A 24,006-nucleotide genomic window follows, 5' to 3' on the forward strand; every position below is an offset into this window, starting at 1 on the left:
CCTGTCAGAACAGCTCCTTTTTTGCTGTGTGAGCGTTTATTTTTCTTTACCGATGACTAAACTGTCGTAACATATTCATGACTGTATCGCTCATGAAAATTGTCACCAGCATATTAACAACAAAATTTTCCCAGCCATGAGTCACAGTTCAGAAAAACAGTGTCATGTGCAGAGCACTGAATTGCCTCTGTGCAGCTGGTGCTCAATACAGTGGCTTTATCCACATTCACATGCACACACAAAAGAGAATTTTGACTGGTGCTTTCTCCAGGCAAAACTAACATAGACAGGGAGACTATGTTGTCAGTGATAACATATATCAGATGCTTATATAAGGAAAAAATGCTTGTAGTGTTAATTACAGATAGACACAATAAAGACATTCCAATAGAAAATACCTGTTTGAAATGCAGTTGAGGTTGGTATTGACTGATCTGCATCAAAATGGTTTAAGTTGGTATAGACCAAAAACTTGATCATAAAACCATAACCTGGGTTGAAAGGGACTTCCAGACTCCCCCAATACTCCTTCCTGTTCAAAACAGTTCTAATTAAATTAGGTTGCTCAGGGCCATGTCCATTTGACTCCTGGACAACACCAGATATAGAGATCCACAACCTCTCTTCAGAAACTTGTTCTGATATTCAACTACTGTCATGATATTTTAAAAAAATTAAATACTAATTGGATGTAACTGTAATTGGGTTTTCCCAGGTTCCAGCTTATCACTGAGTGCCTCTGAGAAAAGTATCTCTCTGTCTTTCTTGTATCCTCTAATTATGTTGTTGTAGGCAACAATAAAGTCTCAGCTGTCTCTTCTCCAGGCTGAAGAGGCACAGTTCTCTCAGCCTCTCTGTGTACATCATTTTCTCCAGCTCCCTGACCATTTTTCTTGCTCTCTACTAGAATTGCTCCAGTACTTCAGGATCTTTCTTGTACCAAAAACCCCAAAACTGGACATAGCACTGCAGGTGTGGCCTTACAGGTGCCAAATAGAGAGGAAGGATAATTCCCACAATTTGCTGGCTACTCTCTATTACTGACACAGCCCAAGATGCAGTTGGCTGCCTCTGCTGCAAGGGCACTGTGGTGGCTCATATTCATCTTGTCCAGCAGGATGTATGGATCCTTTTCTGGGGAGCCCCTTCCCAGAGAGCCACCCTTCAGCATTTCATCTTGCATGGAGTTACTCTGTGCCAGATGTGGGATTCCACTTATTCATACAGGACTCCACGCAATTCTCATCGGCTTGTTTCTGACTGCTCCCCCCCCAGTTTGGCATCATCCACCAACTTGGGGAAAGTAGAAGATTTGTTTTTCTTGTTGGTGATTCTGCTTCATATGCTGTCTGTGCTGTGTTCTCTGCATCACAAAACCACAGATGGTTTGGGTTGGGAAGTACATTTAACAATCACTTAGTCCAACCCCCCCTGCTGGGGGCAGGGGCACCTTCGAGTAGACTCAGTTGCTCAAAGCTTCCTCCATCCTGGCCTTTAACACTTCCAGTGGCAGGGGATCTACAGCTTCTCTGGGCACCCTGTTCCAGTGCCTCAGCACCTCCATTGTAAAAAATATGCTCCCTCTGTCCAATCCAAATCAACTCCCTCTTAGTTTAATGTCTTTGCCCCTTGTCCTGACACTAAAGACCTCTGTAAAAAGTTTCTCTCTGTCTTTCTTATATGCTTGCTTTATATATTCACAGGGTACTATAGGGTGTCCCTGGAGCCTTCTCTTTTCCAGGCTGAAAAAGTTCCACCTGAGTATGAGGAAGAACCGTGGAGGTGACCATCCACTGGAACAGATTGCCCAGAGAAGTTGTAGAGTCTCTCTCAAGATAAGGGTATGGGGATATTCAAGAAATGTCTAGGTGCAATCCTGTGCCATGTGCTTTAGGATGACCCTGCTTGAGCAGGGAGGTTGACATAGATGACCCACCATGGTCTGTTCCAACATGACCCATTCTGGCTGTGATTCTGTGAAGAGCCCCAAATCTCTCTGCCTGTCTTTACAGGCGATCTGTTCACGTCTGTCCTTAAGGTCCAGTTCCAATAGGTCTCTGCTTGTGTCGTGCTGGGTCCCCAGCGCTGGGTGCAGTGCTCCAGCTGGCGTCCCACGAGTGGGACACGAGTGGGGCAGACGTCTCCCTGGACCGTCTGGCCGTGCTGCTTTCTGTGCAGCCCAGGACGTCGCTATGGAGAGGCAGGAAGCGGCCCCGGGCGGCTGTCGCCGGCCGCGGGGCCCGTTGCCCGGGTGAGGGACAGCGGCTGCTGCCGCGGGCCCGCCGCGCTCCGCGGGCGAGCGAGGGCTGTGCCGTGCCGCCCGGCCTCCCGTCAGCGGCGGCGCTGCCCTGGTTACGGCCCGGGCTGGGCGCGCCGGGGCCGGGGGCTCTCCGCGGGCCGGGGCCGGGGCTCTCCGCCTCCCAGCGGGAGGGAGCTCCGAGCGGGGCTGTGACAGCCCTCGAGCCCCCGCGGTCAGGACGCGGCCGGCGGGGGAAGGCGGCCCCAGTGGTCCAGCTCTGCCGCGGGGCCGTTCGCAGCCGCAGGATGGAGAGCGCCGGCGCCCGCCGTGCCTCTGGAGGAAGCCGCAATCCTGACGTTGTCTGCGAAAAACACTTGTTTAAAGGCAAATTGCCAGAGCCCCTCTTTCAGCTGGCATGCAGTTACCACCTCTGTGCTTTCCCTGTGAATCTCAATGAATTATGCGTCTGGAACACAGCCACTGCTCAGGTAAAGCTAGAATAGAGCCTTTCGTAGACTGCTACTTTAAACTAAGCCATAAATAAAATATTTGAGGGTAATATTTGAGGTAAAATATTTGAGGTAGAAATGTTAGGTTTCACTTTAATGCTGGAAAGATACTAGCATTTGTTATGGACTTTGTTATTGTGATAAGAATAAAATAAACTGTTGTGGTGGGTTGGCCCTGGCTGGCATCTAAAGCCTCACCCAGTCTCCTGCTCACTCCTTCCCAGCAGGGTAGGGGAGAACATAGGATGCGCAAAAGTAAGAAGTCACAGGTAGAGACAAAGGTAGTTTAATGAGTGAAGGGAAGAATAAGAAAAAAACTATATGAAGGCAGTCACCACCCCCTACTAGCAGACCAATCCCAGTACAGGCTTTGAGCAACAGCCGCCTTAGAATCAATCTCCCAGGCCCTCAACACCTTCTTGCATGCAATACCCCAGTTTTATTGCTGGGCACAATATCACATGGTAGGGAATGTCCCTTTGCCAGTTCAGCAAACTGAAAAATTAGTTCCAGCTGTGTCCCCTCCCAACCTCTTGTGGATCTTCAGCCTATTATTGGGATGGGGAAACTGAGAAAAAGTAGGAAAAAAGAGAAGGGCCTCGATGCTGTGCAAAGAGTAGTTGGCAACAGCCAAAACATTGCTGTGTTATCATCACTATTTTTGTCACAAAATCCAAAGCACTGTGCCATGCAGCCAAACCCATCCCAGCCAAACCCAGTACAGCTACATTGTAAATAAAAACTAGTTATCGTTGTGTTGATTTAATGTACATTATCCATTTTTAGTTTTGTATTAGTCATAATCTTTGTTTGAAGTGATTCATTTAACTCTTCTTTATCTACATTTGTCAGCCATTATATTTGTCAGGGCATCATTACTCAATTTCTGCAGTGTCATTTGGAAGTAAAATCGATCCACTTCTTGTCTGCTCTGCCTCACATGAACGTGTGATAGTGTGGAATCTTGATGAATGTACACAGAAAGTGCAAGAAGGTACAGTATTGCTTATATAATTTATATATCATATATATAAACAAAGAAGTGATTCAAAAGCAATCATTCACCACCACTGACTCAGACCAATGTCCAGCCAGTTTCTGAGCAGCAGCCACCTTGGAAGGCCACCCCCAACACCTCCTTTTCCCCCATTGCTCCTTCTATAACAAGATCGTTACTTCTGAGAAGCATACCTCAGCCACTCAGATTCAGCAGCACGAACAGCCACATTAATGCTTTATTTCTCTGTCGCTCTTCTTCGGCAATGCCGGCTTGAACCAGGCCGGTAGCGCAGCCAGTCCTGTCACTGTACCTTCTTTGGAGATGCTGCGTTCACAACCACCGGCCCCATGCGGCGGCGGCCCCGCGGCGATGCTGAGCTGGGTCAGGAGCTGGCCGAGGTGCTGTGCGGGAGCGAGCGCCTGCTGGCAACCTCGGGGCAAACACAGAGAAACAGTGCAGAGGCAGTGACGTTCTGCCATTGTGGAGTAAAATGGACAGAAGAAAAGTTAGTCATAGCAGTACTGCATAATTAAATATGCAACGCCAAAATACTACCTTTTCTGGAATACTTGTGGAACCAGTATTTTGCATCCTGGTTTGCCTCTCCTTCTGTCTCTGGAACACTGTTTTCATGTGTGTGTGAGAGAGAGACCAATGCAAGTATCTGATTTGGGAGAAGAGTGCATGAGTGAAAGAGCATTGTGGTGACATAACACACAGAGAACAGGAGTTTTAGTATCCTGACCACCGTCTTGGTTTGGAGCCTCAACCAATGGAATTAGATTCTAGGGAGCAGTGCTAACCTCTCTGCAAACTTAAATTAATTGATTCATTGGAAAGTAGAAGAACGATGAAAGGAAAAAAAAAAAAAAAAGGGCAAGATCCCCAGAATCATGATTCACTGGATTCCCAGTGGCAGTCTGTCCCCCTTTGGTGTCAACATTTAAAGTTGCATGGTATTGCCCCACACTACTAAAAGTTTCCTCCTTGTTACCTATAGTTAGAGATTTGCTGATGACTTAATGTGAGTTTGCTTGTACTCTGCTCCACTCTGAATTTACATATATATATACATATATATAAATATATATACTATGAAAACTAATGTTGTAAAGAAAAGTTTAACAAAATCAGTGATTCTTATAAAAAAAGGTCAGTATTAAATTTTAATCTGTGTAAGAGTAACATAGAGAATCAAAGGATGCTTCAGGAACTGGGAATAAAATGGGACTATGAATTTGGAGGAAATAAAACTGGAAAATAGGAATAGAAAGTAGCAGACAGAAAAAGAGTATGTGTAGTTTTGATACAAAGACGTCTGACATCCAGATTGTCTGCTGCTGGATTTTTTCATTTTCTCTCCATCTACAGGCTCTTCAGCAGATGCTGTAAAGTCTTTGTCTCCCCAGACTGTCCTCTGCACGTTCTTGGCATGTTTTCTCATACTATTTCTTATAAACTGTGTCAAAGTAGTTAAGGAATTCTTTGTGGGATCTTGACCTGTTAATCAATTGTAAAAAGACTCCACAGCATCTAAGATGAAAGCCTGAAAGGACACCTGGTATTGTGTTTGTATTCTAGCTAATTTGTTCCCTATGAAACCCTAGAATATCCAAACTGTCATCACATTAAAGGCAGCATTATAAAATAGGGATCTGCAGAAACCAGTCTGCTTGAACCAGTGAGATGACCAGAATGAAATAATGAAGATAGGAGTGAAACATGACCTATTCTCAGAGCTAGTCTTATCTGACTCTGATATGAAATGATATTTAGTCTTGTACTTCCTCTTTCAGTCTTTTCTCACAGAAAAATTAAAACCAGAGGAGGAAAATTCTCCTTACTTGTTGGCTGAGTGGCTGGCATATTCTCCCAGAAAAAGTATTTTTCAAAGCCCTGTTATGCTGTGCTTCAGTTAGGATTTCTTTCCTCCAAAGTGAATGTGGCACTAGTGGGCACATCACCCTACTCCAAAAACCCTTTCCCTGGCAATCTTCAATGGAAGCATGAAAGCATGATTTAATGGCAATTATTAATATCTCAAAGAGCACCAGATCATGTCTAGGTGACAGGGCAGATGGAGGAATTCTGGTGGTGCTTAGTTCTATACTTTTCTTTCTAATACCCTGGTGTAATTAAACAGTGTGTTTGTCTGTACATCTTCCTAACAGAAACTGGGACAGCTCTGTGGTTAGTAACTGCTACGCAAAACTTCTAAGGATCTCACTGCACCAGATTTTTGTATTTCATTGAGTCTCATTAACAATACAATTGTTGCAGGGTTTACACCTCGAGGAATTGTTATAGGAACTCTTTTGGGAATGGTGCTTCATGTAAGATTTAGCCCAGATGATCAACAAGTGGCAGTATGTGCTGGAAATCAGATCTACATGTTAAGTGCAAAGGTGAGATACCATACTTTGTAGCCATGGTACTGATATTTCTTTTACTTATTTGCTTTCAAATAAAATCATGATACAGAAATGTTAGTCAAATTAAGCAAAAACATTCATTTTGTGTCATAAAATAAGTAGAATTGATTCTTGATAATGCATCATATATCAGATAGAAGACTACGTTTAAGGAATTGAAATGAAATAGTACCTCAATAACTTAGAAGTAGAAAATATTCTTAGGTCATTAAAAATTATTCCTATATCATTCAGTCTGAAGAAGCAAATGTAATGTGTAGTGGCTTTGCCAGCAGGATGGTATACAGGGCTTCAGTTTCAATCAGAAAAAATCTTACTGAATTTTACTTTGAAAACAAATCTGACAATGATTAGCAACAGTTGTTGATTATTAAAACACATATTAGTCAATTTTTTGTTGAAGTCTATTCTGTTTAATCACAGAATGAAGCTATACTAGCTGAATTGGACGCCCACTTGGCTCCGGTAACTGCTGCTGAATTTTGCACATGGGAGAAAAATATGCTCATATCAGTGTCAGAAGACAGAACCTTTAAGGCAAGGAAACTGTAGAGATGAACTTAAAAAAGAATAGTGAATATATGACGTAGTCTTATTTATTCCCCATTAAATATGTTTTGAAGATTAAATAAAGAACATCTTTGACTTTATGGAGATAAGGACATTGTTCTTAGAATTTCTTGGGAAATTGTAGTAAAAATTAATAACTCTTTTTTTAAAAGAACAATGCAGGTTTTGTATATTCAAAACTTTCCATGGTTAAGTATTAATTTCAGTGATTATTATCATCTGGAAAATAGAAATAAAATATTTTGATCAGTTTGGCTGCAACTGAAGTGTTTCAGATATGCTGAACTGAAGGAAAACATTTCCCTTTGAGTCTGCTGACATTGATCTGAGTTTTACCTTTTGGGAATATTGGATTGGGTTATTGTATGCAATGCACCCCTCCCCTCTTTTCTTTTCCATGTATACCTTTTCATAAATTTAGCTAAAATCACTGAGAGGTCAACCTAAGCAAAGATGATACTTTGTGTATCCATATCATGTGACTTCCACCCTTCTCACCAGGGATGCTTATCATAGCTGGAAACAGGTGCTGAAAAAAATTCTTTCCTAAGAACATCACTTTCAGTGACTGCATTTCTCTGTTTTCACCACATGATGGCTGTTAAAAGTTGTATTTTCTGTAGGCATCTAAGTAGGTACCTATCTTTATATTTTCTTTATATCTTTTTTTTTTTTTAATCTAAAGGTGTGGGACTATTCTACCAGCCAGTTAATATATCAGTCAGGAATAATAACAGGTAAGTTTTCTATTTTTAAATGTATTTTTTCACAGCAAAACCCTCCTATCTCTAAACAATAATCTATGATTATTATAGAAGTTTTAGGTTGATTTAGTGAAAATAATTCTAGTAGACTAGGTAGCAGTAAACATATTATCCTTTAAAGCCAACAGTAAATATTTTTTCCTTAAAGTCTGATTCTCAGTGGACAGTTTTAGTGTACTTTCATAAACAAGTCTGAAAACCATGCCACAGCAGCTTGGGTGACAGGTGCAGGAAAGCCCTGCCATGGCAGCTTGGGTGACAGGAAGTTCAGAGACCTGCAAACAGAAAGCCCTCAGCAGCACAAAGGCTAAGGCACACAAAGCACTGTGCAGCCAATAGAACTGCAGTAAGGGCTTTACCCCCCTGTCTTTATGAATAGGAAGATGCAATTTTTAATCATATATTTTAATTAAGTATCTGATTTGTGTCTACTCCAGAAATACTTTTATCTTTCTTTTTTGAGCAGCATTTCCTTTGCTAAGTCTGCTAATTGATGAAGAAAGCAAACAGATTATCACTGGATGTGCTGAGGGACAGGTAAGGATTGTCCATTAAACTCAGTCTCTGTGTCAAGAGTCAACTATTATTAATGTTTCTGTCTATAAAGAAGGTTCACAAACTGCCTGTTTTGAACTGCTAAAAGAGTTATTTTAGTAAGCACAATTCAGTGTTTTGAGTGCAAATCATAAATGGTACATAAGACCTCTATTACAAAACAGAAACTTTTTCCTGAAAACCAGGAAAATTTTTAAGACCACAATCAGTGACTATGTAAGAAGAGTACACTGAGAGGCGATAAATATATCTGTTAAAAAAACCCAAAATAGGTGAAAAATAGGATTCTCCTATTTTGGCCAAAAAAAAAAGAAATGCATGACAATAAATGGAAGAGGCTATGATTTCAGCATTTTGGAATTCTAATAAAAATGTGGTAAATGTGAATATCCATTTCACCTCTTCCTTAATGGTAAGAATATATTTACGTGATATTTTCCAGCTGTTTTTCTTCAGTGTTACTATTCAGTAATTCTGAAGAAAATTAAAGCTTTAACTATAGTGGTGTCTAAAATGAGAAAAGTATAAATGAAATCCATGTACATGACCCAGTGAGCAATTACATGCATGTTACCTGTGATTTTTAATTGTGGCAAATAGTCTATAAGGAGCTTTTTTCAAACACATAACCTGTGGGAATTAGTTGTACAGTTCAAACCGATCATTGCTGCTTTTGCTGCTTTTGAATACATTCCCTTTGATTATCTTTAATAATCTTAGAAATACATATAATTGAAGTTCTTGTCCAAGGTGAGATGCCATACACAAAAGTTCACTAATTACCTCCACGGTTTTAAATATTAGATCTTTAGTTTGTATTCATGTAAGCTTTATATTTAGTGTCAAAATGTTATTGCAATTGCTTTTTCTTTTTCTTGCAGCTTTGGATCTTCAGTTTAATCAGTGATCGTAATTACCGTTGCATAGCACATATCGACTTAAAGAAAGAACAAGAGAAATTCTGTAACAAAAAGTGGAAATCTGGCAAAGAAATAGGTAGCACAGTGTTCCTAGAATGCTGTTTATGGTATAGTGTAGTTGTTACTGGCTACTGAGTGTGTGCTTTTTATACCATGATAATTTATTGTAAGTGATAGACTTATGAGTCTTAGACTGTGGCATGGAATTCTTACTGAAGCTTATATGTAGTTGGGTATTGGTGTATCTGGAAGGAGTTACTCACCGATGTATATAATAAATTCTTGGCCAATGCATTTGTTCATAAGACATTGCATCATGTGCACTATTATGTTTTTTTATTGAATTAACTATCCAAGGCTTCAGAGAGAACAGAACCACTGCCTAAAAATTAGTCTAAATGGAGTACCATTTCTCAGTTACCTTTGAAGTTTCTAGGAATCTCTTTATTTTTTTGTCTTTTCTTAGATATTTTTTAATCCATACCAGTACCTTCATGAAATGATATTTTTATGACTGTGATATTCCTAGTGATATAATATGGAGTACATATGAGTTTTTAAAGACTGCCCTGGTAACCCCAGCAGGGCGATTCTCTGATACCACACTGGTTTGATAGTTCTCTTGTTCTGCCTTGGGATCACCATGAGCAGGTGACAGCCTTGGTACAACAGGAGGTCACCCTCTCCCTGCTGTGGTGCCAGTGTAAACGCCCATCCCCTCAGCACTGCTGTGGCTTTCTTAGGGAAAGGGAAATCTCATTCGCCTCGCTTCCTCTGTTTCTGGATCAATGGCTGTTGTGTTCTTTCCTGCCTAGTGGTCCTGCTTCCATAATCCTAAAGTCCTAACCCAAGGAGAAAGACTGCTACATTTCTTGTTATTATTTAAAATCTGTGGATCTCACTTTCATGTTTGAAAGAGAGTGATGTAATGTCTGTGCCTAATGCTGAATTTAATCCTAATACTTCTTAAGTGTGAATTACACATGCAGAATGGATTGGAGACTCCTTGGGAACAGGGAATTGAGGTGGATTTTCATCTTGCTTTTGGATTATGTTGTAACTTTAGTGTCCACGGAATTTTCAGGCTAGCGGAAAGATACCCATCATGTTTAAGGATTGTTGGAATATGGCTTTCAGTGTCACTTCTTGAGGTGAAAACCCCTAAAATCTGCAAACTCCTTTTCAGTCCATAAGTAGACTCTTTGGATTTTGTCTCTAGGTATTTGAAAAAACCCACATAATAACAAGGAAAGCTGGCTCTTAGGATTTATCTGTCTTTTGAAATAGAAGTTTCTTGAGTGTGGTCTTAGTTTTTCATCACTGCTACAAATTCTCTCTTGAATCCTATTTCCCTTGTTTCTTAGTTTTTTGATAGCTGATATTGTTGACTTTCTTAGGTGATGGGCAAAATAATTCCAAGCTTTGCAAAACAGACAATAAAACGAGACCAGAAGGATCAGTGGAAACATCGTTTCCTATCCTCTTAATTGAACATTGTGACTTTTTTGTATGTTTCCATAATGAAGAAAACACGTAAGTCCTTTAAAATACCACCTAGTATTTAGCTTGAATTTATTTCTAGGAGCTCCTATTGGTTCTTGAATTATTTTCACTGCAACTTAGTATTTCTTGAAAAATGCAATAGAAAAATCAAATCATGTTTTTAGTGATCTGCAAGTTTTGGTGGCCCACTCTTGGGAGGATAATGTACACAAGCTGATACAAAGTTAAAACTGGTTTTTATTCTGAAAAAATAATTTTATGAAAATGTCATTGAGAATATACTTTAGCATCTACTGAAACCAGATGATGAGGGAAGATGAGTTAAAATGTAATTAATAAATCAAACTTATTTTGAGTTTTCTGTCCTAAAAATGTTTGCTGCAGCCACTGTGTGACTGTGTCAGTATGCCTTCCAAATTTAAATAATTTCTGAACTACATAACCTGCTCCAGTCAAACTTCTGTCACGACTCTTTCAGAACATGATGCTTTTACTCCTTCCCATGGAATTGGTTAGCCAGGTAGAATTAACCCTTATATTGCATTTCTTTCCTGAAGAGAAGTTGAAACATATTATCAGGTACCTGGAGATCTGTTCAGCATACTCCCACAGGAAGTCTCAAAGAACAACCTGTTTGCGTTGTAATTTATGACTGTCACTTGGATAAATTTCTCAGCCACACCATGTTTTAGAAAACTTGTCCTAACTTTTGCTCTGTGGGGGGTTATTCAGACAGAACTGATTAATCTCTGGTTAGATATACAAACAACTTTTGATAAACAAAGAAGAAAAATATCCAGCAGTGTTGGATGATTTTGGTTGTCTCTACGTCAAATTTAAGTACTCATTAACAGTTATTTTCATGATGCCTGCATATTTAGAAGTACCACCATTGAGAGGAAGGAAGTGGTGATTTTTAAGATGCACATCTCATACTTTAATGCAGTGACAGCACTTGAAGGCCAGATGATGAATTATTACAGTCTGTCTTATTGCTTGTGTAATATCACTCTCAAATTTTCATAACTTTGTCTTCATCACAACTATAGGTTTGATTTTAACTTTTAAAGATGACACGTTTTCTGCTGATAAAGAACCCGCCCTGTCCCTAGTGAGGTTGCTCCAGGAACTGACTCATTCAATTTTGCTTCTAGTCTGAATTACTCTCTTTTCATATACAGGCTTTTAGTATGTCTTTTACTCTGATAGTCCAGTGCTAGCCACTATCAAGTTCTCTCCTTGGACAGCAAATTACAGCTCATTAACAAGTTACCTCTGCACTTCTGGATAAAACTGTTTGCACCTTGTATAAGGCATGTTTTGTGTAATGTTTTTAGCATTTGCTCTTGAAATTTTCTGAGACTCAATGTCATTTATTTTTCAGTCCCCTTTTGAGACATGGTTGCCTGAAATGGATACACAGTAATACATTATTTGAAATAATTTTCTGAATTGAGATAACATCACTTTCCCATACCCACGTTACTGCTTCACATTGTACGTCTAAGGTCTATTTGTTCTTTCAGCTATCACATCGCAGTTGAAGGTTTTGTTCTGCTTATAAACAACCATGGCCATTAAATTCTTACTATTAATTCAGTTCCGTTATCTTTTGGGTTGACAGTTTTGTATTTATAAATATTTTTTTCTATTTATTTTTTAAATAGAGTGTGTTGGTTTCAGCAGCTGGTTCAGATTTGCCTGAACAATTGAGAAATCCCTCATATACTGCTTTTCCTGCCTGCAATGAAAAGAAACAATGAAACATTTTTGGAACACTGATGTCCAAAATTAGGCATCTCACACTTTCCTAAGCTTTTTGACATTGAGCAATCTCATCACAACGGGTTTTATAATTGTAAAGTGGGAGTGAGGTAAACTTCCTGGATATATCACTTTATGTTGTTCATAATAACTTGATAGTGACACTTCTTTATGAATAATTCAAAGAATTTGCAAATTAAATCAGTCTGTTACTGCCGTAATGAACGTAGTGCAAGCCACAAATAAAACTATTCGTATCAAGTAAAAGTATCAAAAACCAAAACTGAAACTTGTCTAATCCAGTCTGCTTCTTAACATATTTGACTGTATATATTTGGAGAGGTTTTTTTGGTTGGCTTTTTTTGTTTGTTTGTTTTGTTTTGTTTTTAATAAAAATAGTACTAAGCCACTGTGGTGAGTTTTTTCATACCAAGTTACAGCTTCCTATTTTTCCATATCCTTACTTCAAGTCCTGTGGTCTGGTTTTACAAATAAAACTGATAAGTCTACTGACTCCTATTTGGAAAATTTATTGAAATGTTGATGTCAATTTTTATTCATTGGGGCATCAAAACAGTTTTAGTTTTTTGAGAATGACAACTGTTATTTTGTTGCAATTATCTTATGCTCGATAATATATTTCTTCTGTTAGGGTGTTGACTGAAATTGTAACCGGTTGGTTTACTCTGTGGTGCTTGCAGAAGCTGGGTTTCATTACCTGACTGCAATAGTGCAGCCAGTAAGCACAGGCTGAGACAGACATTCCAGACTTGCCTGGGGGTTTTCCCCCTTAGTTTGTGCTGGCTTTTCTCTTGTACTTTATGTAAAAACATACATTGAATTTCACTGCTTTTTGGGTGTTCATATAAGAGTGGCAAAAGTAAACTATGAGTGGATTTGCCTCTTGGTTTGAATTTTCTCTTTGTGTATGTAGTGCTTTTACAGCATCTCCCATCTCTTACAAACCACAGTGATTTTTGAAGAAAAGTATTTCCTGTGCAGTTTTAGATGTGCCACGAAGCACTTACACGAAATCAAGGATTGCGTTCTGCTCTTAGTTTTAAAAATTTCACCAGTTTTGCTTGAAACTTTGAACTACAGATTTGAAAAAAAAAAAAAAAAGTTTTAAATTTAATGTATTTTTTTGTGTGTGTGTCTGCTTTATTATTGTTGTACTGGGACTGGGTAACGAGTATTAAAAAACCCAATTGCTGTTTGTTGTATGGTAACAAGAAAAGCTTCTTTATCCTACTAAGAGATATTTTTTCTCCTTGTTTTAATAGATATTCTTCCCTGAATACTAGCTATTTTTGGATAGGAACCTCTACTGGCTTGTTAATAATTAATTTGGCAAACTTTGAATTAGAAGCTTTTTTATCTTACAGAGGTATGTTTATAAGCTAACTGATTACACCATAGCGTGATTGCTTTTGTTATCTGACATAAATAGTGTAAGAATTAGGTTGTGAAATAGCATAATACAATAGAAATCAAATATTTCCTAATATTTTTCCTAATAGTTTTTTTCCTAATAGTTTTTGTATGTTTTCCTGGACCTAGTGACTTTTCTCAGAAGACATATTGGCACTAGATCAGTGCAGTGGCTCGCAATGAATTTTTATTCAATTTTGCACGTCATGAATATTAAATACAAGGAATGTTACTGTACTCCATTATAATTTGAGGGTAAGCTAGAAGTATGTACTTTGAAGAGAGTGGATTAGGGTCATGTCAAATTAGTATGAGTAATTTTTTTGTGTGTGTCTTAGAGATGATAAGTTTTTTCTTTGGAAATGCAGATATTATTTTATAGCACAATGTTCTTGTTGGTAAAGATTACAGTGACCTCAGCATTCGGATTGCCAGATCATGTGCCTTAACAAGGAAGGCAGCTGATCAAAAGGTGAGTATGCAATAAACATTGCTTTAATAATTTTACCAGCTCCAGTTATTTTCAATAAATATTAATTAGACATTTTGCTGACAGATTAATGTACAGATTTGTTTTATTTAATGTGAATTACACAGAAATGTCTTTGAAGAGGGCTGATTCTTCATTATGGAATCTGCTAGTTTGAAGCTCTCGCAGCTTATATACAGTCTAAAGTGATTAATAAGAAAAAGGTGAATTTTTACAGTGTTCAGGGTGTACCTTGAATGTCGAGAATGACCACTGGAGAAGCAGAGGAAATCTTTTAGGGAAAAAAAAGATATAAATATTGTTATACCTTGTTTCTCAAACAAATGTTAGGGTGCATTAGTTCTGAATCCTTCTAAAGGATCTGTCAAAATTATTTGGGTTTTGAGAAAATTTCTGTTGAAAGTCACTAAAAATTATATTAATAAAATGGACAGTATTCTTCTGTATACTCCACTTTTGATGTTGTAGTTTTCCTACAGATGTAAGCTCAATCTAGGCTAGATATTTAACATAGAAGTCCTAGGCTTTAGAGAACAATTTTGTTTAAATTCAGTTCTTAGCATGTTCTTATCATGTTGCTGAAGCCAATCTTTCTTCCATGTGTATTTCTTTTCTCTCAACTCTTACTGCAAAACTGTCTCTAGTGTTGGAGGTGTTGGAATTTCTGTCACTGTTATGTATGTAAGTTTTTTAAAACACATTTAAGCAACATAGGTGTATTTTTGAAGGATAGCTTTAATCACTCTTTACAACTTAATGCTCCTCAGGACTAAATCCATGGATATTTTTGACTAATTTTTATAAATTTCAGAAATTGATTTCATTATTCATTATAAATGTGTTATTGTTTTGTACTTAAATTATGAAGTAAATGGAGTGTTAATTTATGGTATAATTGCTGCAGGCTTTATGTTTGATCACCTCGATGTTTGAAGATATGATTGCTGTGTTGGAAGTTAACCTTGCTGCATTGGTGAGAACTCAGCACAGTGATTTTGTCCCATGTGGAAATGAGAAAAGTCTATCAGTTTTTGCCAGGTACAGAATAATTAAATTTTTTTCCTCCATGTTGGATTATGGATTTGTTTATCTGGCACTAAAGTGTGTCATATGGTTTTCTGCAGTACTATTTGTTGACGTGGTTTGATTTTACTTCTTTTCCTATCATGCTTTAGTTGTATAGAGAGGGAGCAATCACAGAATCACAGAATGGTTGAGTTTGGAAGGACCTCTTCAGGTCATCCATCTTGTCCAGCCACCCTGCTCAAGCAGAGCCACTTGGAGTCATTTGCCCACTACAATGTCCAAACAACTTTTGAATATCTCCATGAAGGGAGAAGCCACAACCTCTCTGTGCCAATGCTCAGTAGAACGTGTTTGCTAGTGTTCCGAGAGAACCTCCTGTGTTTCAGGTTTTGTGCATGGCCTCTTATCCTGGCACTGGGCACTGGGCACAGAGCCTGGCTCTGGAGTCTGCCTTACAGCCTATGCTGCTGCATAGGCTTGTTCCTCCTCTGCTGCAGGACTTTGCTTTCACCTTGTTGAACTTCACAAGGTTGCTGTCTGCCCGTTTATCCAGACAGTAAATGTCTCCCTGGATGACAACACAACCTTCTGCTCTTTAAGACACTCCTCTCAGTTTTGAGTCATCAGCAAACATGGTGAGGGTACACTCTGCTCCCTCATCCAGTTTATTAATGCAGATGTTTAATGAAATTATAGTAATGGAATTATGTGGAATGGAGTTATAATCTCTGGGTTACTCCACTAGCTCCTGCTTTCCAACTAGACTTTGAGCCACTGACCATCACAGTCTGGGCCTGGTTTTTCATCTGGTTTCCAATCCACCTCACTGTGTACTCATCCAGACCATAGTTCATCAGCTTCTCTGTGAGGTTCTTATGGGAGACAGTGTGGAAAGACATAGTGAGATCCAAGTAGACAATATCCACTGCTCTTCTCTCATCTGCCAAGCCACTCATTTTATCACAGAAGTTTATCAAATTGGTCAAGCATGACTTCCCCATGGTGAATCCCTGCTGGTTATTACTTTCTTGTCCTTTATGTCCCTATAAATGATTTATGAGAAAACGCTGGCATCTTGAAGATGACAAAACCCCTGCAATATACCCTGAAGTGCAGATTTCAGTGCTTATAATAAAATCATCAGTTAATATGCACAAAACTGGGATCTAACATATAAAAGCTATGGTCTGTGAATCGAGTCAGGGCCGAGGCTTGTCTGTGCTGATGAGTATCTGAGCTGATAACTAATCCACTATGCCTAACTTGTTTTCGTTAAAATCTCATTGCTACTGCACATGTATACACACATATGCAGACAAATAACTAAAAAGGAGTTTTGGCACCTTTTCTAATCTGACGTTTTTGTCCATTGCATTGGTCAATTTTTTGTGCTTGGTTTTATAATTTAGGTGTACTTTATTGGCAAATTCTCCATTGTGTAAAGGTTTAAAGAAAAACATGAAAGAACCTGCTAGTAAAATACCTGGTAAGTATAAACCAATCCTGAAATAAATTAATAAAGTTATATTTTGAATAACAGTAACAGACTTCCAGCTGTCTCGTGCCTAATACAATCCGTGCATTAATTTTTTAAAAAATATATTGCATTATATTTTTACTTCAATAGGAAGAATTTTACATTTCTATTAGTATTTCATATCATACATGTTATCATTCATGTAATTCATATCATGTATGATAATTTCATATCATACATGTACATCATTCATGTAATTGTAGTTGAAAATTATGGTTATAAGTATTTTTCTTCTTTTAAAACCCACTGTCTGAGAACTTTCTGTGGATTTTAAAAGTGTTAGAGTGTAGAATTCACATTTTCATAAGTCATTCTTTGTCCATAGCATGTAGTAAATTTTTGTGTATAATTTGTCATTTCTTTCTTAACTTTGGTTATTAAATATACCAAAGAGATGTTCTGATATATTTTATTGTTCTGAATAATCTTTTGCCAATTCTGGATGTTTAGGAAGTTAATTTTTGCCTCAATATTCTACTTCTTAAAAAAAGAGAAGATCTGACTTCCAATTGCCATTGAAGCGCTTGTAGCTTTTTTTGGTTAGAAAAAATAAAGTCCAAAAAATATTAAAAAAAATGTTTTCATCATCACCAATTGCACTTATTGTGCCCGTTAGAATGTCAAAGGTTATATCTCCAGGGGTTTATGGTATCTTCAGAACACATCTACATCATTTTAGCTAGAATTCCAGGCTGCCTTGGACACCCATCACTCACAACTGTGCTGCTTTTGTTGACATCTCATGATCAGATCGAAAAGTGCTGTAATGAAATCCTTTGGTCCCTTAAGGCATGTGGTACTGGGAGCTTCTCAGGAGGGACCTTTTTGTGCCTCATTGCTGCATAGGGAAAGGATAGTTAGTGGCATTTGAAGGGACTTCTAGCCTCAGCATAGGTAAATGTGTCCCAATGCATCTGAGTTTTTTCCCTGGGAATATCAACCAGATACAACATTTATTTGTAGATGCTTCCAATATCTATTTGTTTAGTTTGTTTCTGCTGATATGAAGTACTCATATTCAGTTTGGAGCTGAGGGGTGCCCCCCGGGTTTCCTAGTACAGCACTGGGCATACAGACATTACCCATGACTTGAGCTGTGTAGGAACACAGATACAGGTTCCCACCAGTCAGCTTGTTAGTGATCTTTAGATGCATTCCTTATTCCCTTATTCCAAATATAGGGTGTGAATACATTATAGCTAATGCATACAAAGTCTAAGCAGAGGCAGTTAGAAAACACATTTGTGAACGAATGGTGAAAAAGTGGTTCAGAACAGTATTCTTGCTACTGCAAAGTTTAAAGAGGTTCCTCCTCATTCATATTATTGGAGGAAGGTTGTAATACAATGTAACAGTTCATATTTCTTTCCTTTTCTCACAAATCGTAATTTTAGAGTGATTGGTCATAAACGTGTTTTATAATATAAGGAAGCATCAAGTATTTATATTGTGCAAGCCTGTCTACCTTAACTGTAAAAATATATCAAAAAAACATTTTAATGTAAATTAAATTATTTTGCTACAGGAGTGAAGGGCACAATGAAAGATAAACCATTGGTTTTCCATAATAAAATTAAGTCATCAGGATATACAGCAGCACCACGGTGAGTAGAAATATTACTGTTTTCCCTGCTTTATTGATGTGTGATATTTTTTCACATAATATAACTATGTGGTCTCATGACTTTGAAATTAACCACCTGTGAAAAACAGTTATGATGTTATCAAAGAAAAGAATTAAAAAAAAATATTGTAAACCAAAATTTTCACAGCTTCTGGTTATTGGTCAACTTCTTTTTGAAATCCATATTAGGTGTCCTGATTCTTTCATCTGAGTAGACTCTTGTTTCTTCAGCTTGCAGGAAGAACTGTCTGGGAACTTTATTTTTATGGATTCTGACCTTCAGAATGCACTTTTCAACAAATGACTCATAGAAATGAAGGTGCAAACTCAGGCATAAGAATATTAGACATTTATATTGTCATCAAAGTCTACATTCTCTTGTCTACTGACATTACCCATAGATGTAAATAGTAAGAAAGAAGTAGGATTGCTTTTGTTTGAAACGATCTGTTTCTCCCATACAATGTATAATCTGTTTCTCCCATACAATGTTTCATATAAGAGAGTCTGTTTTCTCTCTCGTAGAATGACCATGTTTTCTCCAAATACTAACCTGAAAAAAAAAGAGGTATCAAAGTGGAAGATCAGTTGTAAATGGTAGGTAATCTAACAACTCTGTTAGAGGAGGAACAAATTAAAAGAAGGGTTATTACAGTTCTATTGAAAATATGGTTTGTCTCTGCTTCTCTCATTGGAACTTTTTAGTAAGGGTACTCAATAGAACTAAAAGGCTTTGTAAATTTGATATAAAATTTATCACTGCAGCAAGTGATTTGGTTTATCAGACTTTGAATTAAATTGGAGTGCTTCATATAAAAGAAAATATGCATATCTATTTTCCTAGATTTTTGTTGGTAGGAAGAAAGGTGCTAAATATGGTTGGAAGCTAAGTCCCAACACATTCTTAAGCTGCAGTTCTAGTCAAAAAAATAACTGGATGTGGCACAGGGAGAAGTGATTTCAGATCATGTCCCTCATTCACCCCTAAAATATTGTTACTTTAAGTTGATGCAAACTTACTCCAATGGATTTAAACAGAGTATGTGTAATAGTACAAGTTGACCAGTGCAATCTTTATCACTGGTCACAAAGAGCAAATGTTTTTCTAAAGCTGGCATATTCATGTTAATTTGTGTGGAATGTTAAATGGGGATATTGCACACATTTTTTCTCTTTACTATTATTAAAGTATTTGCTTTATGTAATACAAACATGAAAGTAAAGAATGATTGATGCCATCATTTCTCTCATTTTAAAAGAGTTGTTAAAGTGTTAAGAAACCCACTTAATAGCTCAAGACTAAGTTTTTGTAAACCTTGCACCCATAGGAACCCTTACATGAGTACTTCAGATAATTTCAACTTTGGTTTAGCACTGGTTTATATCAGTTAAGCTACTTAGTATTTTAAGTTTTGTGTGGGTTTTTTAGTTAAATTGGTTTTTCTAGTTAATATTGAATTTTTTCACAAGGTCTTTGTAAACAAGGTAGAGTTTACATTCTTTAAATACTTTTGTTAGCTATGTGACTTAAGAAACTTAATTTTTTTGCAAGACTGTTAATTTTTGATCTCATGAATTCACAACTCTCACTGATAGGAGTAGTTTAAATATGACAATTTAAAATTAATTTGGCTCTTACCTTGGATTTGATCTATTTTTTCCAGCAAATATTTATATAAAGATGTTTAGAATAGTTCCTAAAGCGCATTTATTTCATAATTGAAATGAAGTTGTACTGGTTTCTTTCCTTTTTCCTTCTTTGAAGTAAAAATAAAGAATATCCATTGGAAAGTTATCCTCCAATCAAATATGAGAAAGAGATATCTCTTGCTTGTAAACCAACCCCAATTTTTTGTATTCAATATTCTGGTAAGTACAGGCTCTATAAAAAATGCAGTTGTGTCAGTGTGCAGAAACAAATCCAAATTTGTGTGGCATAGTTTCTAAAAATTGTGGATTTAATGTGGATAAATTCACAGAAAACTTTCTGGTAATATCACATACTGTTTTGCCATAATTTTTTTCTTGCAAAACCATGCAAGCTGTTACTACATATGCAAAAGGATTCTATTTCTGACTTTATGTCTTTTTTCCTTTTGAGTTTAACTTTTCCACTACTACTTGAAAATTAAGAGTTCTTTCACTAAGGAATTTATTTTCTGGCATATTTACTTAGAGTCATTAGGGTGTATCAAAAACTGACGTTTTGTTTCAAAATACTCAGAATACTCCTATTTCTTACATAAATATTATTCAATTTTTATAAATTAAAATATTAAAAAGGAAATTTTTCTGTGTGATCCAAAGAGAGGCATTTTTCTTAACTGCTTTGGATAAATGACTATTGCGATTGGTTTAGTCAGTTCCTATGTAAATATGATTAAGCAGAAAGCACTTCCTAGATTAGCAATCAAGCATTCTACCTGGTATATAATTATGTCAATGTACACCCTGCAAGCCAAAATATTTTCAAAATATTTTAAAAATTAAATCTTTGTAAGTATTTTGAGGACAAGAACAACTTTCACCATCAGGAAATAAAAGCAATTAGATGCAATCAGTAACTTTGTTAAAATATATTCCAGCCATCTCTCTGTTTTGCTAGTACATTTTAAGTATAAACTGTTTTTCAGTTTGAGGAAGAAACATCTTTCTCTCTTTTTCTCTTTGTCTCTTGCACACCCATGCATGCACACACAGGCTTAAATAATCACAGTTTAGCAAAAATTTCAGAGGGTTCTTTGTTTGAGTTAAAAAATGTTGTTATTTAGAGAATATGTCAGGACAAGAAATGAATTGCCTACAAAATCATACCAAATTCTGCAACACTAATTTGTGATGTTCATACAAAATCTGTGTTAAACATAGGATATGAATATCTGGTTTTTGTTCTGTTTTAGTGACATACGTGTTTTTTATGATTAAAGAAGCAGCATATTAGCTTCTTTTTGCTTTCAAATGTAAATCATTAGATGCTCTTCTTTATAGGGGATGGAGAGCTGCTGGCTTGTGGCCTGGCTGACAAAACTGTGCTGATATTCAATTCCAATCTCACTGATGTGCATAATGTTTTTTCAGGTAAATTTATGAGTTATATTATTGAAGATATAGCATATGATTGAATTTGATCTAAATTGGCACAGATTCCACTCACATCACCCTGAGAACAAGAGAGAGGGAGTACTGATGATTCAAGATGTAAAATTTATTTTTCTGATTGCTTAATTTTGTCCTAGAATTAAACTGACTACCAGGTGTTCCCATTATCTCAATTTTTTGTGAGGTAAGAAGCAATCTATGATTATATATATTGAAATCTTCATCATGATGTATATTACAATATTAAAGAGAAACAATAAAGGCAATATATTGCAATAATAAGGCATGTTTATATTGTAGTAGTATATTCTTATAGTTTATTAGCCAAACATTGGTTGTGATGACTTGGCAAAATATGTGTTTGCTTTGCAACTCCAGACTTCTAAAGAATAACCATCTAAAAAAAAAGGGACTGTTCCTATGAAGAAATCCACAACTACAAAAGTGTATGTATGTGTAAACATGTAGACTTTTAAATGAGTCTTAAACACCAGATTATGTCTAAATTTCTATAGGAACAATCTGTTAAATTTTTAATAACAGTAAATGTTATGACTTTAAATCAGTCCTGCTAAATGAATTTTCTGTGAGAGCTCATAATGGAAAATGAATGGTTTTTACTAGCTGACCCTAACAAGTATTAAAACCGGACTACTTACAGATATTTTAGAGGATTATTTCTAAGTAAATAACTCTGACAACTGATTTGTGAAAACAGTTTTCTTTTTGAGTAATTTTCATTATATTTAGTGGAAGAAGCTCTGACATTAAGGAGGCAACATTACTGATATTCTCCTTCTTGTGTGAGGAAATTGATGAAAATATGCCATGTGGACAGAGTAGTGGGGTCTTTTTCTTCTACAATAGCAAGTTCTTAAGTTTTTCACTGATTTATTTGATTGATACCTTTAATCCTTTGTGTCTTTTTTTTAATGATGCACAAGTCTGAAAAACAATGTAAACCACATTCTATTGTGCATGTAGTTCTTTTCAAAAGCAACATAAATGTTGAACTGCCAGATAAAGTAGTGCAAGGGAGTAGGAACTGCAAACCATTAGTTGCCTGCTTGTTTCATTCACATTGTTTTTTTCTGTGCAGTTCAGATTACCACGTAGTCACCTGCTTACCTTCTACTTTTGACGCTCGTGTTTCAGATGTGTCATAATATATGTGTTTTCATGAAAAACCATGATGCATTATTATTACTCAGAGCTGCAATCAATGGCAATGTAAAATTTTCTCTTCTTCAAGAAATGAAAATTGTATCTATTCTGCTAAAAAATTTCAATTTCAAGGCAGCATTAGCATCTGAATATTGCTGGTTATCAAAAGTCATGGTTTTATAAGGCAGCATCAGAGGAGTGGTATAACAACAGTTTTGCTGTAAGCCTAATTTATTCAGTCTTGTTTCCTGAAGGGCTCAGTTACAGTTTTAAGTAGTTCTGCATTCTTCTTCAGTGGTGGCTCTTCAGGTGTCTGTGTCCTGTAGTGAAGTGCAGGTAATGTTGAACAGCTGTAAAGAGTTACAGCCAGCATGGCCTTTTTGAAGAAGTCTTTTCACAAAACCAGCTGCTATTCTCAATTTGCTCCAGGACTGGGGAACCCTGAGTAATTTCTGTTTTGAATCTTACTGGGCTCTTTCAAGCCAGCTGGCATCTCCTTCAGTGTGCTTTGGGACTGAGGGGCCTGGAGTGCATAGATTCTTAAGCTTTTTGTGCGGCTCTTCCAATTTTCCAAACCTCAGATTTTCCTAAAGTTTCTCAGGTTCCTTACTACTTTGGAAAACTGTTTTGTATATTCTGTTGTGGTCTTCTTTTTTTTGGTTTGTTTGTTTGATTGGTTTTGTGTTTTGGTTTTTAGAAAATCGAAGCCTTTAAATAAAGCTTTGTGTTGTGAACAAAACAAGAATAATACTCCCATGTGTATTTGTGCGGTACCTGTGCAGTTTTCTGGTGAAAATTTTGCAGCTGTTTGGTAACTGGGAATTAAAATATCTCATTTATAAGAGTTTTTGTAGACATATGTCTACCAAATGAAATATCTCAATTGCTGAGATAAATTTAATAGCCCTCCTGTAATTTAAAGCAAACTATTTTTTAATATAAAACTTCAGTTGACTAAAGATAAAATGTGCACAAGAGGGCAGCATAAGAACTTTGAATGTTTTAAGGCTAGATGAAATTTATCAGACTTTATCTGACAAATTGCAATAACATGCATCAAAGTTTTTAAAATTTGATTGACGTTATTTTTTGACCTTTTTGATCAGCTTCAATATAATGTTAGATCACATTAATATTTTAGCTTTTGAATATTGTTTCTGGCTTTTAAAGTTCTTTCTTTGTAAGTTTACATTCTTGTTTTTAACAAGCCATTGAAGTGGCATACTCATTTTATTTTGACAAAAATAGCTAGCTCAGTAATAAAAGGTTAATAAATAAAATAAAGTATTTCAACTATTTTCAATGTCTTAAGGGGTTTCCAGATCATATTTAATATAAAATTTCATTATAATATAATACTCAAAATCTTTTTTCAATAC

The 24,006-nt window shown here is 36.7% G+C and overlaps 1 protein-coding gene across 1 annotated transcript in view; it reads left to right on the plus strand.

Annotated features, from left to right (window-relative positions):
• The first annotated feature begins 2,406 nt into the window (after positions 1 to 2,406).
• Positions 2,407 to 24,006, plus strand: part of WDR27 (WD repeat domain 27) — a 95,355-nt gene continuing 73,755 nt past the window's right edge. The window contains exons 1-15 of the mRNA XM_032102386.1: positions 2,407 to 2,727; positions 3,601 to 3,742; positions 6,029 to 6,153; positions 7,436 to 7,487; positions 7,981 to 8,051; positions 8,951 to 9,065; positions 10,387 to 10,522; positions 13,540 to 13,643; positions 14,092 to 14,159; positions 15,082 to 15,215; positions 16,613 to 16,689; positions 18,266 to 18,344; positions 18,890 to 18,961; positions 20,130 to 20,233; positions 21,353 to 21,442. Of these exons, the coding sequence (XP_031958277.1) occupies positions 2,545 to 2,727; positions 3,601 to 3,742; positions 6,029 to 6,153; positions 7,436 to 7,487; positions 7,981 to 8,051; positions 8,951 to 9,065; positions 10,387 to 10,522; positions 13,540 to 13,643; positions 14,092 to 14,159; positions 15,082 to 15,215; positions 16,613 to 16,689; positions 18,266 to 18,344; positions 18,890 to 18,961; positions 20,130 to 20,233; positions 21,353 to 21,442 (1,552 nt within the window). The 5' untranslated portion in view covers positions 2,407 to 2,544. The remainder of the gene's footprint in view (positions 2,728 to 3,600; positions 3,743 to 6,028; positions 6,154 to 7,435; positions 7,488 to 7,980; positions 8,052 to 8,950; positions 9,066 to 10,386; positions 10,523 to 13,539; positions 13,644 to 14,091; positions 14,160 to 15,081; positions 15,216 to 16,612; positions 16,690 to 18,265; positions 18,345 to 18,889; positions 18,962 to 20,129; positions 20,234 to 21,352; positions 21,443 to 24,006) is intronic.

This window comes from Corvus moneduloides, chromosome 3, assembly GCF_009650955.1.
Source record: "Corvus moneduloides isolate bCorMon1 chromosome 3, bCorMon1.pri, whole genome shotgun sequence".
In the NCBI taxonomy this organism is placed as follows: domain Eukaryota; kingdom Metazoa; phylum Chordata; class Aves; order Passeriformes; family Corvidae; genus Corvus; species Corvus moneduloides.